A 17682-nucleotide genomic window follows, 5' to 3' on the forward strand; every position below is an offset into this window, starting at 1 on the left:
AAATCCTGTGAAGAGGTTATGAGTGAACTGTAGGATACCTTTAAACAAACATCTGGCTAATGGGTACACCAGAGGGAGAGAAAATTTAGACCAGAGGCCTAGAGAACATATTCAACAAAATTATTGAATAAAAATGTCCTAATGTCTCAAAACAGAGGTCCATCCAGAATCCCAAACAGAGAAGACCAAAGAAGAAACTCTCCAAGTCACACCACAGTTAAAACTCTTCGGTTGGAGAGATGGCTTAGCAGATAAGGTGCTTTCTTCCAAAGCTTAAAGATTAAAGACCTATGTTTGACTCTCCAGATGCCACATAAGCCAGATACACAAAGGTGAAGAAAGTGCAAGGTTGAGCACATGCCCACTAGGTGGTGAAAGCATCTGAAATTACATTGCAATGTGTGAGGCCTTGCATTGCCAGTCTCTTTTCTCTCTTGCAGAAGAGGTGGCAGAAAGAATATAAGAGCCAAAGGAAGGGTGCCACTCTTTACAATGCAAATGTCCAGACAGAAATTGGCCTGGATATCCATGACCTCAAAGTGCCTAGCAATATCTTCTTTATACCCTCATACAGGAGAAAAAGATGATGAGATCAAAATAGAAGAGAGAATAATGGAGAGAAGGAGGGTATATGATGAAGAGAAGAGTTGTGAAAGGGGAAGTGGTTAAGAGGGGGAAAATATCATGGTTTATTGTCTGTAAGTCCAGAAATTGTGAATTTTTAAAAAATCCCTACAGTAGATTGTGAAAGGAAAACATTCCATGAAAAAAGCCAACTCTGTGATTATATGAAACCAAAGCCAAACCTACAGATAATACTTCAGGGAATACTCCACACAGAATAGTCAAAAAACCAATCTCAAGGGTCTGCAAGAAGAAGATCACAATAACTAAAACTAGAGCAGGCTCAAAAAGTACAAAATATAAGAAAGCACAAAACCACATAAATCACTCCATCATGGCAGGGTTTAACTCATATCTCACAGTTATAATATCATAGTTATAGCCATAAAGATTAATGGTCTTAATGCACCCATCAGAAGACACAAGTTAACTGTGGTTCAGAAAAAACAAACCCTTTAACTACTATCTTCAAGAAACCTACCTCACCACTAAAACTGACACTTCCTCAGGGTGAAAGGAAGGAAAATGATATTCCCATCAAATGGAAATAAAAAAAAGTAGGTGTTGCTATATTAGCATCTGAAAAAATAGACTTTGAACCAAAATCAATGAAAATGGATAAATCATCAGGGGATTATCTAACATTAGGACAAAAGAATCATAAATCTATAAGCACTGAACATTGATGCACCACAGTTTATTAAATAAAACTTTATCAAAAAACCCCACAGAAATAAACATAAAACCATCGTAGCTGGGAACTGAAATACTCCACAATTATCAACAGGCAGATCATCTAAGCAGAAAACCAATGGGGAAATAATAGAGCTCAACAACACCCTACCTCAGCAAGACCTAACAGACCTGTACAAAATTTTCACCCCAGTTGTACAAAAACAAAACATTTGTCTCAGCAGATCATAAACTTTCTCCAAAATAGAGCATATATTGGACAATATAAATTCAGGAAAATTTAAGTAACTTACTGTATCACATCATATCACAATGCTTTAAGTGTAGAAATTAACAAGAAGAGACATCAGGAACTCCACCTGTTCCAGGAGACTGAACTTTTAAACAATGAATGGGTCATAGAATGAATCAGAAAAGTAATTGTAAAATTGTAAAATTGGATGATAATGAAAATACAACGTACCTAAACTTATGGGACACAATGAAGACAGTCCTAAGGGGAAAATTTATACCACTAAATGTCTTCATAACAAAGACAGAGAGGTCCCAAGTTAATAACTTAACTGTCCACCTGAAGGCACTGGATATACAAGAAGAATCCAACCCTAAGAGCTCCAGACAGAAAGAAATAACCAACATCCTAGCAGAAATTAATGAATTGGAAACTAAGAAAACAATTTTAAAAATCAATCAAAGAGATGATTTAGTCTTTGAAAAAATTAACAAGATTGATAAACCCCTGACCAATTTGATCAAGAAAACAAAAAAGAGGTCTCACTTAAACAAAATCAGAAATGGAAAAGGAGAGGTCACAACAGACACCAGTGAAACTGGAAGAAAAACCAGGGCATACTTACAAAAGATCTACTCCATAAAACTGGATAATCTGGTGGAAATGAATGAGTTCCTAGCAACATACCACCTACCCAAACTAAACTCAGAGCACATTAGTCTCCTAAGCAACTGTATTCAAGACTGAATGGCTTTTCAGCTGAATCTTATCAAATCTTCATTGAAAAACTGAAAACATTTTTTTTCAAGATATTGGCTGGGAATTCTCCCCATCTCTTCTTATTAAGCTAATCACCCTAATACCAAAACCAGACAGAGATACAACAAGAAAAGAAAATTATAAACCTATATCCCAATAAATTTAGATGTAAAAATCCTGAATAAAATCCTCACACACCAAATTCAATAACATATCAAAAGTATTATCCATCTTGATAAAGTAGGTTTCATCCCAGGGACGCAGGGATGTTTCAACATATGAAAACTGGTCAACATAGTACACTACATAAATAAACTTAATCATAAGAACCTCATGATCATCTCAATTGTTGCACAGAAAACCTTTAACAAATTCTTCATCTTTATGATCAAAATGCTACAAAGAATAGAGTTTATAGCTCAACATAATAAAGGCCACATATAAAGCACCTAAGTCTAAATGATACTCAAGGGGGAATGACTCAAGGAGTTCCTACTGTGATCGCCAACAAGACAGGTGCTCACTGTCATGACTGCTCTTCAACAAAGTACTAGAACTACTAGCCTAAGCAATAAGACAGGAGAAATAAATAAAAGAGATACAAATTAGAAAGGAAGAAGTCAAGTTAGCCCTATTTGCAGATTACATGATTCTACACACATTACCCCAAATCTCCAACTTAAATTTTTTAAAGGTGATTATTTCCTTCAGTAAAGTGGCAGGATACAAATCAATAGACAAAAATCAGTAGCCTTTCTATATGCAAAGGGCAAATATACAGAGAAAGAAATTAGTGAGGTTGTCCCATTTTCAATAGTAACAAAAAGATTATATACCTTTGAATAACACTAACCAAGTATGTGATAGACCCATATAATGGCAACATTAAAATGCAGGATATATACTGACGCAGACTTGAGAAGATGGAAAGATCTCCCCTTTTCCTGGGTAAGTAGAATTAATTTTATGAAAATGGTTATTCTACCAAAAACAATATACAGATTTAATATAGTACCAATAAAAATTTCAGTAACATTCTTCACAGACACAGAAAAAATGTTCTCAAAATTAATATGGAATTGGAGCAGGCCTTGGATATCTAAAAATATCCTCAGCAAAAGAAATACCTCTGGAGTTATCACAGTAACTGATCTAAAGCTATATTACAAAACCATAGTAACAAAAAGCAAAAAACAACAACATAAGCACATAGTACTTGCATATAAACAGGAACAGACCAATGGAAGACAACTGAAGACCTGGACCTTAGATCAAGCAACTACTTGATGGTTGACAAAGGTGCCAATAAAGTAGACTGGAGAGAAACAACATCTTCAACAAGTGGTTTTGGACAAACTGGATGACCATATGTAGAAAAATAAAACTAGACCCACCCAACTCACCATACAGAAAAACCAACTCCAAATGGATTAAAGACTTCAACATAAGACCTGAAACTCTTCTCCTACTAGAAGAAAAAATTAGGGGTTATGCTCCATGATATAGGAGTGAGGAAAGACTTCCTGAACAATACCCCAGTATCCCAGAAATTAAACAATATAAACTCAAACAATACACTCAAAAATAGAGGCAGAGAACCAAACAGGGAGTTCTCAGAGGCAGAAATACAAATGGCTAACACATACTTAAGAAAATGCTCAATATATATAACAATTAAGTTTGGGAAACTAAAACAATCATACAATTCCACATTATTTGATTGAGGATAAAAGCCATAAAAAAAATCAAACAACAACAAATGTTGGTGAAGATATGGGGAAAAGGAACCCTTATCCATTGTTGGTGGAAATGTAAACTTTCACAACCACTATGGAAATTAATATGAAGACACCTGAAAAGGGAAAATATACAGCTGCCAACAGTTTCAGGTATTCTCTTACTGGACATTTATCCTTAATACCCTACTCTTCACTACAGAGATTTGCTCAACCATGTTTATAGCTGCTCAATTCATCTAGCTAAGAACAGGATCAACCCAGTTGCTCAACACTGAATGAATGGATAAAAAAGTGGTGATACATTTACATAATGGAATTCTTAGCAGTAAGAGAAAATGATACAATCAAATTTGTAGAAAAATGGACAGACTTGAACAGATCATGTGCAGCAAACTCTCACAATCACAGAAAGACAAATGCTACATCATATCACTTAACTTCATGGCTAGTAAAGCCATGCTCAAGTTGTTGACATACCCAATAGGCAACTCAAGACTCAGAGAATAGGGATGGAAAGGGTTAGGGGAGGGGAAGGTACAGAAGAGAAAACAGACGCAAAAATAAGTCCAACATGAACTAGTACCATAGAAACCTTTATTTTTGGAGGTACATTAAAAGATATAACCTTCAAGAGGAATAAGACAGGAGTGCCTGAAAAGAAGGGTCCTGAAGAGGGTGGGATGAAGCCTATACTTAAAATAATTTTTTTCCTCTGGCCTGCAACTCCCAGTATCAGAGATTGGCTGCTGCCTATATTGAGCTGTTGATTGGAGAAACCTACAAGGTCCCCAAATCAAGACAGCTTTCTGTCAAAGTACTTAGTTACCTGCCTTAGCCAAGAGGTGAGAATATATTGGTGAAGATAGCATATTGTGCTGACACAGAGCATGGGGAGACCTGGCTGAAATCTGGAAGAAAACCAATACCCAGATGGTTAGACTAGTGGCCAACAATGGTCTGAGCAACCAGAGGTATATGCTATTCAGAAACAAACACCCTGACAAGATGTAAATGCCAGTGTAATAGTGGTACACAGCCTTGGTAGCTAACCAGTAGCTTTCTGATTGTCTAAGAGACCCACTCACTAGGAAGGACCCCATATCTAGAAGTGTGAACTACATCAGAATCCTTTGGAGACAAAGATTATGTTCTCAAGTGTCAATCTGTCATTAGTCCTGACTAAAAGAGGGACTACATACATCAAATTATCCCTAAATTAGTAATGCTTATCTCATTTATACTATGCTGACTTCACTTCTCATCAGAGAATCTATTCTTCTTTTTCATGAGGTAGTGGGATCTGAGGATATAAACTGCCTATCACACTTTAGCCAAGCCACAGCTGAAACCACAGAGGAAATGGGGAGACAAGTAAGAGTTCTGCTTCCATGCTGAATCTGATAATCAGCATCTGGAAGTAGGAGATAAACCCTGAGGATACTCTCAACACCTACCAAATCAGAGATCCAGTGGTTTCTAAGAGCTCATCCCTGAAGTAGACTTAATACTCAGTCACTATGGCTTGGGGAATTTTTGGAATTTTGGAATTTTTTGGAAGAGGGAGTGGAAAAGATTGTAAGAGCCACAGGTTGAGACATCATGTCCAGATGAATTCTCTGCCCCACAAAATAATTACTGAGTCTCCCACAATGCATAAACCCACAGCCCCATAGGGAATACGAACAACCCCACTGAGGAGGGTTCCCAGCGGAATGGGGGCAGAGACAAGGAAAGAGAGGGTGCCAACACATGATGTATGTATACAAAATATGTTATTATTAATAATAAAAAATAATAAAGATGATGATGAGGAGGAAAAATTACAAAAATAAAATTCAAGTGAAAAAATTATTATTGAGTTTTAGGGTCATTTGTATATATCACAAAAAAAGTCCTTATTGGTATATAGTTTGAAACTTTTCTTTTAGTCTCTGGGTTGTCTTTTTGTTGGGTTAAATTTTTTTTAAAATTTATTTGCAAGCAGTCACACACACACACACACACACACGAGAGAGACAGAGAGAATGGTTGTGCCAGGGTCTTTATCCTCTGAAAAATGAACTCCAGATGCATGTTCCACCTTAAGCATCTGCCTTTATTTGGGTGCTAGGGAATTGAACCTATGTCCTTTGTCTTTGCGGGCATGTACTTTAACTGCTATGCCATCTCTCCAGCCATGTTTTCTTTCTTTCTTTTTTTTCTGAGGGGGGGGAGGGCATTGTTGTACCAGGTACTCAGCCATTGCAATTGAATTTCAGACACTTGTGCCACCTAGTGAGCATGTGTGACCTTGCATTTACCTTACCTTTGTGCACCTGACTTATGTGGGATCTGGAGAGTTGAACATGGGTCTTTAGGTTTCATAGGCAAGTGCCTTAAGCACTAAGCAATCTCTCTAGTCCTTCCTTTTTTTAAATGAATACATTTCTTAGTAACAAGACAGACATAGACTAGCCGGGGGGTGGGGAAGGGGGGGAGGGAGGGATGTGGGCACACTAGGGCTACCAGCCACTGCAAAGGAACTCCAGATGCATGTGCTACCTTATGCATCTGGCTTATGTGGTCTTGGGGAAACCCCCTAAATGCTAAGCCATCTCTCCAGCTCGGCCCTAGGGAATCAAACCTGTGTCCTTTGGCTTTGCAGGCAAGCACCTTAACCACTAAGCATTTCTCCAGCTTTATCCACCTTATTCTTTGAGACAGGGTTTCTTGATGAACTTAGAGTTCTCCCACTCAGCTAGACTAGGTAGACAATGAGTCCAAAGGATTCCATGTCTCTGTCTTCCTAGTGCTGGAATTACAAGCATATACCACCATTTCTGGTATTTTATGTAGGTTTTGGAAATATGAACTCAGGTGCACATTTTTACACAGCAAGCATTATATTAACAGGACATCTACTGAGCTATTTGTTTTTTGAGACAAAGTTTCATGTTGTGAGGTTGACCTTATAACTCAGTATGTAGCTGAAAATAATATTGAAGCTCTGGTGTTCTTGCCTCCTGAGTGGTAGGATAAAGGCTTGCACTGCAGTGCTTATGGAAGTACTGAAGATGGAACCTAGGGCTTAATGCATGGTAAGACTCTTGAAACAGAGCTTATGTAAACTTATCTATCCTTAATCTTAGCTTAACATTTAAAAATTATGCAAATGATTTACTTCTGATTAGTTTTTGAGAAAGGTATGCAAGTGTATATTTTCCCACTTGTTTCTATCGGTAATTTTCATAAATATAAACCATGATCATAATCCCCTCACACCACCTTTCTTCTTTTTCTTTTTGTTCATTTTTATTTACTTATTTGAGAGTGACAGACAGAGAGAGAAAGAGGTAGATAGATAGATAGATAGAGAGAGAGAGAGGGAGAGAGACAGACAGACAGACAGAAAGAATGTATGTATCAGAGCCTCCAGCCACTGCAAACAAACTCCAGATTTGTGCATCTGGCTAACATGGGTCCTGGGGAATCAAGCCTTGAACTGGGGTCCTTAGGGTTTACAGGCAAGCACTTAACTGCTAAGCCATTTCTCCAGCCCCATTTCTTCTTTTTAAGTAGTCACTTTTTAAGTTTTTCTAAGGTGTGTACCACCATGCTCAGATAAAATTTTTATTTATTTATTTATTGCAAATGGAGGTGGGGAAGAGGATGGGCATGCCAGGGTTTCTAACCACTGCAAATGAACTCCAGATGATTGTGCCACCATGTGCATCTGGCCTACTTGGAACCTAGAGAATTGAACCTAGGACCTTAGGTGTTGCAGGGATGTACCTTAACTGCTAAGTCATCTCTCCAGCTCTGTTTTTTTTTTTTTTTTTTTTTTTTTTTTTTGAGGTGGGGTCTTGCTTTAGACAAGACCTATGTGAAGTCACTATGTAGTCTCTCAGTGTGGTCTCGAACTCAAGGTGAACATCCTACCTCTGCCTGTTAAGTGATAAGATTAGATGTGTGTGACACTATGCCTGGCTCTTTTCTATGTTGATGTCATCATTTCCTCCGCTATTGTGGAAGTATTGAGTGAAGTCATGAATAGCAAGGTCTTATTGTATCTCGAAGACACTATTATAAGCATTGCTTCCTGTCCTTTAGCTCTTGTATTCTTTCTGCCACCTCTTCCATAATGGTCCCTGAGCCTTAGAGGGTGTGGCAAAGTTGCCTCATTTACTACTGAACACTACTATTCCTTCTCAGCTCCCTGGTGAATTTTGCTTCATCCCAGTGGTCACCACCATCTGAAAAGAAAATCTTCTTTAACCAAAGTTGAAAGTAGCATTAACATTTGGGCATTAACACGAGTATTTGTGATAATAATATTTTCATCTAGCCAGAAAACAGCAGGTATTTTCCTCTAGGGGTTATGAACACCTCACCCATAAGTTTGTCATTAGGTTTTAAGTATTAATCCCAGCAATTGGGAGGCAGAGATAGGAGGATTGCTGTAAGTTTGAGCCAACTTGAGACTCCATAGTGAATTCCAGGTCAGCCTGAGCTAAAGTGAGACCCTACCTCGGAAAAAAAACAAAAACAAAACCAAAAAAAAAAAAAAAAAAAACCAAAAAAACAAAAACTAAGTGGAGGAATATTTACCTACCATATCCAGTTTCATAACTACATTAACATCTTTTACAAGTTACACATACTCTTATTTGTGGTGGAAAAAATGTAATTACTAATGAGCATCTGAAAACATTATCTTTTTTAAAAAAAGGAAATTCCAAGCTGGGTGTGGTGGTACACGCCTTTGATCCTTTAATCCTTAAACAAAAACCAATAAATCTGTGTTACAATGGATACATCCATGTCACATATTTATTTAGAACAAACTGTTACATAGTATTTAGTTACAAGGGAAAAAGTACAAGAAAGTAGAGAAGATGGTTCCTTAAGCATGTGCTTGTACTCTGCAGACTTTTGAAATTGCACTTCTGTGCAGCAGCTAGACATTGTGACTTAATCATTTTCCCCAAGAGTGTGTCATGAAGTTCTGAAGTCGCATGGTTTTATAAACTTTCTGCTTTGTTGCAATTGCACGAAGAGCCATTGAGTACAAGTTCAGCCATATTAATGAAGGGGGTAGTAGTTGTTTATTGAACATATCCCCCCCCCGAGTTGTTTGTTTATTTAATTTTTTTGCGGCGTGGTCTCACTCTAATCTAGGCTTACGTGGTATTCACTCTGTTGGTCTCCGCCGGTCTGGAAGTTAAGTGGATTCTACTGACTATGCCTTCGAGGTGCTGGGATTACTCAGGTAGTAAAGTAGTATGAAAACATTCCTGATTTTTGATCGCAAATTGTCAGGGGCTGAATCTTTTCTTTTTCTTTAATGTGCGCTAGTCTTTAGGGTTTGCAGTAAGTTCTAGCGTCACAGTAATGGATCGCTAGAACTTTACGTTGGGTTTTGTTTAGTGGCAGAAGACTTTAGGGTTTGGGACCTGTATGGCAGAGTTGATAACTGATACATTTGTGTTCGCTTCTGTCCCTTCTTTCGGGTGAGGCCAAAATAGCAGTGAAGTAACATCGTTCGAAACTTTCATGCTGTATTCTGGCAGATTCACATGACATTGGACAATTGTTCTATTTCTGTGACTCTGGTATGGCAGAAAGAAGACTCTATTATCCAACCACTTATCAGACCTGGATTAAGTGGCGTTCTTTTTGGGAGGGTTTCCCAGAGCCAGCAAGTTTAGTGGAAGTAATTCTGACGTAAGTCAACAAAAGTCACGTGACAAAATTTGTCGTTTCTATTGGCGCATTTGTTTAGCTGTGAGGGAGAAGTTACAGCTACGTGGATTTCTTCCTGTGTCGCTGTTACAACAAACTTAAACAGAGGCCGCCTAAGTTTGATATTCTGACTTTTTCACAGGATCTTCGGACGCTGCATGCTTGTATTCTCTTTAGGTCACCACCAGTGATGGGATCTTACAGGCAACTTGTCCATTCGCTGCATCCGTAGTTTTCGGATTTTCGACCGTAAAGGTAGCCATAAAGTTACCTTATTCATCTTAAACTACGATCTTTGGAGTCCTTTTAAGCTCTGGTGTGAGGTGGGAAGGTTTTGAAGTGGAGTTTGAATATTTTTTCTTTCGATGAAATCCTGCGGATTGTCGCTCGCCACTGTCGCTGCCTTGGGTAATGAGGAAAAGAAAATGGCGGCGGAAGAAGAGCCTGGTGAATGCAAAGATGGGTTCTTCAGTCTGACAGTCGAGGAAAAAGAAGCACTCAGTGAATTGGATAGGTAAGGATTAAGGTTACCCTCAGGTTACCTCTCAACAAACTGACTCCATTTTTCCAGGATCGGCCAACTGCATTTGCTATGAATAGCAACTAAAATTCGTTTCGGTTTAGCCTCACAAAGCCATTGCTGCCTCTGGCTGTTGTGTCTTTCTATGAGCATTAACAAAAGGCATACATTTTTTCCCCCACAGCAGTTTCTTTGGATTTTTGAGCCTCGATAAAGATGTCGCCAGGACGAAGACGCTACTGAACAAGGTAGGGCAACTACATGTGAACCTAATAGTCTTAATACTTTTTGCACCTGAGGTCAGAGTTCATTACAAGCTGCTTATTAACACGCCTTTGAAAATGATTTTGTTGTCTTCTCTGTCAAATAACTTGTCGCCTGACAAAACCTTAGTGATACTTAGAGACACCGTTTGAGGCCTCATCACATTACTCAAGAGCACAACCTTAATATTTAGTTTTTTTCTAATTTCTTTAATACAACTAACATTTCCAACAACTTTTAATTGTAGTTCACAGTGTTGACAATTTTCATAATTTACAACTTCTCTATAGAAATAGGCTAGTAACACTTTTTCATTTCTCATACAACTTGTTTTACAAAGCATAAGTAGTAAATAATTTACTGAGATGCGGTTAGTATCGAGCAGAAATAATTTATTATTTTAGGACATGCAACCACGGAAATAATGCTACAAACAAGAATTTTATGTGTGAATTTTCTTTCCTTTTTGTTTTCTTTATTTATTTTTACCTTTTAATTTGGAATTCTGTTTCTTGTTTGGGAGAAATCTGTGACTTTGCTAGTTTGTGTGAAACTTGGCATGGACTGTTAATGGTTGCTCCTCTCAGTCAAAATGGCGGGGAACTGAATTAGAGCTTTAGGTACAACAGGAGAAGGAAATGAATGGGAACCTTACTTAGTAGATATTAAAGCTAACCAATATAATTCCTGTTACTTAATACTTAAAACTAGGATTTCATCTTCTTTACATTTAAAGCACTTTTTCTTTTATGAGGGACTGAAGCCCACGTAGGCCAGACCGACCTGTATCTTGCTATACAGGTGAGGATCACCTTGAACTCCTCCAATTGCCAAAATTACAGCCTGGACCAATATATTATACTTATGGGTTGTTTGGGATCAAGCCCCCATGGCTTGTGTAAGCAAGCCATGAATGTAGCTGAACTACATTCCCAGTGAAAAATAAAATTCTTAAGTGTAGTATGCATTTATCATTTTTGACACTTCCTTGTAAACTTTAGCATAGATATACCAAACATTGCTATATATACTGCATCTCTTATATATGTTTTTTAGCCCAGGCTGATCTGGCACGCACTCTGTAGTTGTAGCCTCACCCTTGGTGATCCTCTTACCTCTGCCTCCATAGTGCTGGGATTAAAGGCGTGAGACACCACACCCAACAAGTGAATGATCATTTCTTCTTACAAATGTGGTACCCAGAGAGCTGATTTCTGTTTAAAACAGTAAAGAGATTAAGCCGTAAATGTGCATACTAGACACTAGTAAGTGGAAGCCACGTAATAATTGGCATATTATATATACATACATTAAAGCTTTGTGACTGACTTATAAATTGTGCACAGAGCAACAAAAATTTCAGTGCTAAGATTGGAAGTTTTTTATGCATATATTTGGGAGATGACATATACCAACTACCTTGATTTTTTTTTCTTTGTTTAATATTTTGAGGCAGGTTCTTTTTCTATTGTTTCCCTCTTTTTAAATTTTTTTATTTTCAAGGCAGTGTCTCACTCTAGCTCAGGCTGACCTGGAATTCACTGTGTATTCTCAGGAGAGCCTTGAACTCATGTTGAACCTCCTACTATGCCTCCCAAATGCTGGGATTAAAGGCGTGCACCACCATGCTCAGCCATCTTATATTATTTATTTGAGACAGAATAAGCAAGAGAAAGAAAGCCATGGGTTTGTTTAATATTTAAAATTTTTAATACTTATTTGCAAGTAGAAATATACAGACATGGACACATAGACATATAGACGCACACAGTACACACAGAGAGAGAGAGATGGGGGGGCATGCCAGGACCTCCAGCCAGTGAAAATGAACTCCAGATGCATGTGCTACCTTGTGCATCTGGTTTTGTGGGTACTGGGATATTGAACCTAGATTGTTAAACTTTGTAAGCAAGTTCCTTAACCACTATTTCTCCAGCCTCATATAATTTTTTTTTTTTTTTTTTTCCGTCAAGAAAGGTAGGGTCTTGCTTTATCTCAGGCTGACCTGGAGTTCATTATGTAATTTCAGTCTGGCCTCAAACACACAGTGATCCTCCTACCTCTGCCTCCCAAGTGCTGGGACTAAAGGCGTGTACCACCATGCTGAGCCATTTTGAATTATTTATTTGACAGAATGAGCAAGAGAAAGAAAGTCATGGGTCTGCCAGGGTCATTTGCTGCTGTAAACAGCCCAGCTAAAGGGGAAGAATTGGAGCCCCAGATGTTTTGTTGTGGATCTTAGGTGAATATGGAACAGTAGGATGAAATGTTTTACCTGTTTTGTTTTGTATCTTCAATTGATTCAGGAGGTTCTTGCCCTGGCCAGTGCCATTGTTTGAAGTATAAGTGTCTGTGCCAATGTGTTTTTGGTTTTATAAGTTCTCAGTTACAAGACCTTGACTATAGGAATATTTGAATAGTGTTAGGATTGATATTTATTTTGTTATTACTATTACTGTTTTTGAGGTAGAGTCTCACTCTGGCACTCATTCTGTACATTCAGGCTGGCCTCAAATGCACAGCAATCTTCCTACCTCTGTCTCCCAGGTGCTGAAATTAAAGATGTGTGCCACCTTGTCCAGCTTGAGGACTTTTAAAGTTGGCCTAAGAGCATTTCATTTTACAGTATTGATAGTTTTGAGTTTTGGGGACCAGGGTCAGAATGTGGTGGTCTTGGGTATAATAGCCAACCTCCCTCTTGCTAGTTTGTCTCACTGTCCTGCTTCTGTTTTCCATTTGCATTGACTGAGGTGATGTCCAGCCTCTGTTTATGCCATGCTTTCTCTGCCATTATGAAACTTCCTTTCAAGACTGTAAGCCAAAATTAAATCTCCTTGTCCATCAGCTACTTTGGGTTTACTCTTTTGTTCGAGCAATGAGAAAGTGAGTACCACACATACCTTATTATTAATTTATCTTCTTAATACAATGTCCCAAATCTTCCAACATGTGCCTTCAAGTGTAGCTTTTTGTCCTTTCCTTGATCTGCTCTATTGGACTTGCTCTAGAATTTTTTGACTACTCTCTATTACTAGTATTTCTAATTGGTTTTCCTTTAGCTTTTTTTTTTTTTTTTTTTTGAGGAAGGGACTTGCTTTAGTCCAGGTTGACCTGAATTCACTATGTTTTCTTAGGGTGGCCTTGAATTTACCAGAAATCTTCCTATCTCTGCCGCCAGAGTACTGGGGATTAAAGGCATGCACCACAACACCCAGCTTCTTCAGAATTTTGTCAGCCAAAGTGTGGCTGAAAATCTTCATTCAAGAGGCTTGAAGTCACTTTGTCCACCTCTTTGCATCAAAACTGCACTTCTCTCATGAGAAGATAATTCAGTGCCAGAAGTGGATTTGTGGCAATGTGAGTGCATTTGCATCTGTGGGCATAAGCTTAAGGATATTAACCTGTCAGTGTAGCATGACAGCAACCTACATCTCATCTGCACTTAGAGATGAGCTTTGAAAACCTTTACCCACTAAGCTCAAGTCAAGTGCATGGAGTGAGTGCATGAGGCCAACGGTCCTCTGTGACTTTGGCACAAATGTTATTGTTGTTGGGGGTAGTGTTACATGCCTATAATCCTAGTACTTGAGAGGTAGGAGGACAAGGATCAAGGATTCAAGGTCATCCTCAGCTATACAGCAAGTTCCAACCCAGCCTGAAAAAAGACCCAGTCTCAAAAGCAAAAGAGAGAAAAAAAAATTATTAAATATGTGGTACTATATGGTCACAATTGTAGATCTGTCTAAAGTTGGACTCCATCTGAAGATGTTGCTCCTATGTAATAACATTAGGCTAGAATGCCCTGACTTGGGAAGAAAACTTGGAGTCCAGTCAGTATGAGTTGTACTGCCCCTTAGTTGACTGTAATGGGGAAGAGTGAATGTTTTTACAACGTAGTAATGCCTTATTATGGTATCACTCTCAATCCTTTAAAATGCTGGTCTGATCCAGGCATGCTGGTGCACACCTTTAATCCTAGCACTTGGGAGGCAGAAGTAGGATTGTCATGAGTTCAAGGCCACCTTGAGATAACACAGTCAATTACAGGTCAGCCTGGGCTAAGTAAGACTGTACATCAAAAAAAAAAAAAAAAAAAAAAAAGTGGGCTGAGGAAGGTAAAAGCACTTCCTTGAAAAGCATGATGGCCTGGATTCAATTCCCCAGTACCCACATAAAGATAGACACACAAAGTGATATGTGCATCTAGAGTTCGTTTGCAGTGGCATGAGGTCCTAGCACACTCATATTCATTCTCCTCTCAAATATTAAAAAATGCCAAGGTCATCTGGGTATGGTGTAGTGCATGCCTTTAATCCCAGTACTTAGGAGGGTGAGGGATGAGAATTGTCTCAGCTATGAGGCTAGCCTAGGCTACATAGTTAAGTATCAGGCCTGTGATGACAAATGCCTATAACCCATGAACTCAGAAAGCTAGAAAAGGCAAGGTCAGGAGGAGAATCATTAGTTTGACGTGAGCCCAATTTGTGTCATAAGGTCCTAACTCAAAGCAAACAAAGCCCAGGTGAGGCTTAAGTTTTAGGACATTCTGAGATTGAGGCTAAATTAACTTTCTTTTATAACTTGGAAATCTGGCCAAGAGCACACCGAGTTGTCTGTTTACAATGATGCAGTAAATACTGACCCCTTAGAACTGCTGTTACTGATTTATAACTTTGAAAGGCCTCACCAGTCCAGGCCCAGCCCCCCTCACCCTTAATAAGGTATGGAAAGGTATGGACAGCTTGGATTAGTTTATAGATATAAAATAATAAAGCTTATATGGTATGTTGTAAAAATAAATAAAAGAAAAGATCCAGGGGCTAAAGAGATGGCTCAACAGTTAAAGCGCTTGCCTGCCAAGCCTAAGAACCTGAGTTCAACTGCCTAGTACCCATATAAAGCCAGATGCACAAGGTGGTGTGTGTGTGTATGTGTGTGTGTGTATGTATGTGTGTGTGTATGTGTGTGTGTGTGTGTGTGTGTGTATGCATATAGAGTGTCAGCCAGCTGTGCAAAGAACAGGCTACCTGTTTTCTTGGGATTTTGTTGTTGGAAACCAGTCACTACTTTGTGAATCACTTTGGTGGCCAAGTGCTGCCCTGTCCAGTTCCCCTTCATATCCAGACCAAGGTGTTTAGGAGTAGCTTGGCACAGCAGCACTTGGTGAAGCTGCATGGAAGTCTTCACCTATATGGACAGCAAGGGCCAAGATGGCTAGTGTTCCCACTCAGTCAGCAGCACCCCCCACAGTCCTCAAGTTTCCTGGCCCATCACATCTCCTGTCTTGGAGCTATAACCCATAGCCGCCCAGCTGTACTTTGTAGCTGCATGGATTTAAACACACACACATACACACACACACACACAAAACCTTTTATTTTCTAATTTGATTGAACATCCTTATAATTATTGAACATCCTTATAATTATTTTGAATTATCTGTTATTTCACCTAATTCAGTTTCATTGGAGGTTATTATTACTGGATTTATGATTTTTTTGGAGGAGTTATATTGCTCTGATTTTTTAAAATTACTGTGCTAGGTTTTCACATGTCAGACTACTTCATTTCTTGGGTTTTATATGAAGCTGACATAAAGGCCAGATTTTGTATCTTAAGGGGGGGAGCATAAGGTGCATAAAATGACCTCCCAGAGTAACTGCAGGTGTAAACTAAGCTATGTAGAAATTCTAATAGGGAATTAACTGCAATAGTCATTTTGACTTTAGTAATTGCTGATGGGAAAAGAAAGCCAGGCTATGTGAGGTTTGCTATGGCTTTGACTACTTAGAAAAGGGAATGGTGGCCAGGTATGGTGGCCCATGCCTTTAATCCCAGGATTTAGGAGGCACAGGTGTAGGATTGCTATGAGTCCAAGACCAGCCTGAGACTACTAGTCAACTCCCGGTCAGTCTGGTCTAGAGTGAGCCCCTATGTCACCCACCGCCCCCACCCCCCATGGAGGGTGTGGTGACTTGTATTATTAACTTTGAAAAAGATGTAGATGTTACAAGTATTTGGGAGAGGAAAGTTGGGATACTGTTGGGTTCCACAGATTTTGGAGGTGGTTGGGCTCCGGATGATTGTACTTAAAGAACAATATGAAGATACAATGAGGAGAGAATGTAGATGAGGTTGAAAGGAGCAGAAAAGCATATGAATTGTAAGAAGAGTTGCAGAGAGATCTTAATAGTAGAATAATGGTAAATGGTTACTGAATGAACTAAAATCCAACACAATACACACGTGTACCCCACAAAATAAAACATTAAATAATCATTGTGGTAATATGTACACAAAATGGAGATATAAAATATTTATTTATCTGTTGTTTGTTTACTGTAAGAGTGAAGAAGAGGAAAAGAATGGATATGCCAGGAGCTGCTACTGTTGCAAACAAACTTTGCATCTGGCTGTATGTGGGGACTGGGGAGTTGAACCTAAACCATAAAGCTTTGCAAGCACGTGTCTTTAACAACCTGTCCCAACCTAGAAGTTTCAAAAAGCAATTCTAGTTTAAGCCTATACATTTAGCTATGGGGTATGTATTACCCCAGTATAAGCCAGTCCAGTTAACTTTAGTAGTGGTGAGTTTTTATAGTACCCATGTTGAATTGTGAAGGTGGTTCCTTTTTTTAAAAAGTTTTTATTTAGTTATTTGATTTTTTGAGGTAGGGTCTCACTCTAGCCCAGGCTGACCTGGAATTCACTATGTAGTCTCAGGGTGGCCTCGAATTTATGGAGATTCTCTTACTTCTGCCTGCCTCCCAAGTTCTGGGATTGCTACCATGCCTGGCTAAAATTGTTATTTTTTTAATGTCTGTATTAGAGACAGAAAGAGAGAGAGAGAGAGAGAGAGAGAGAGAGAGAGAGGGAGGGAGGGAGAGAGAGAGAGAGAGAGAGGGAGAGAGAGACACAGAGAGACAGAGAGACAGAGAGACAGACAGACAGAGAGCTTCTAGCCACTGAAAAACTAACTCTAGATACATGCACTACCATGTGCATGTGGCTTACATGGGACTTGAAGAATCAAACCTGGGATCGTAGGCTTTGCAGGAAAGCATAAGGTAGTTCCTCTGATACACTTGATTGGACCTAGTATCATTTGTAAGGGATTATCTAGATTAGAT

General features: G+C 38.8%; 1 protein-coding gene across 2 annotated transcripts in view; it reads left to right on the plus strand.

Moving 5' to 3' along the window:
• Window positions 1-9826: 9826 nt before the first annotated feature.
• LOC123457186 (histone demethylase UTY-like) overlaps window positions 9827-17682 on the plus strand; it is a 220854-nt gene continuing 212998 nt past the window's right edge. For both annotated transcript variants that reach the window (XM_045141187.1, XM_045141188.1), the window contains exons 1-2: window positions 9827-10282; window positions 10473-10536. In XM_045141187.1, coding sequence (XP_044997122.1) covers window positions 10134-10282; window positions 10473-10536 — 213 coding nt within the window. In that variant the 5' untranslated portion in view covers window positions 9827-10133. The remainder of the gene's footprint in view (window positions 10283-10472; window positions 10537-17682) is intronic.

This window comes from Jaculus jaculus, assembly GCF_020740685.1.
Source record: "Jaculus jaculus isolate mJacJac1 chromosome Y unlocalized genomic scaffold, mJacJac1.mat.Y.cur SUPER_Y_unloc_2, whole genome shotgun sequence".
Lineage (NCBI taxonomy): Eukaryota > Metazoa > Chordata > Mammalia > Rodentia > Dipodidae > Jaculus > Jaculus jaculus.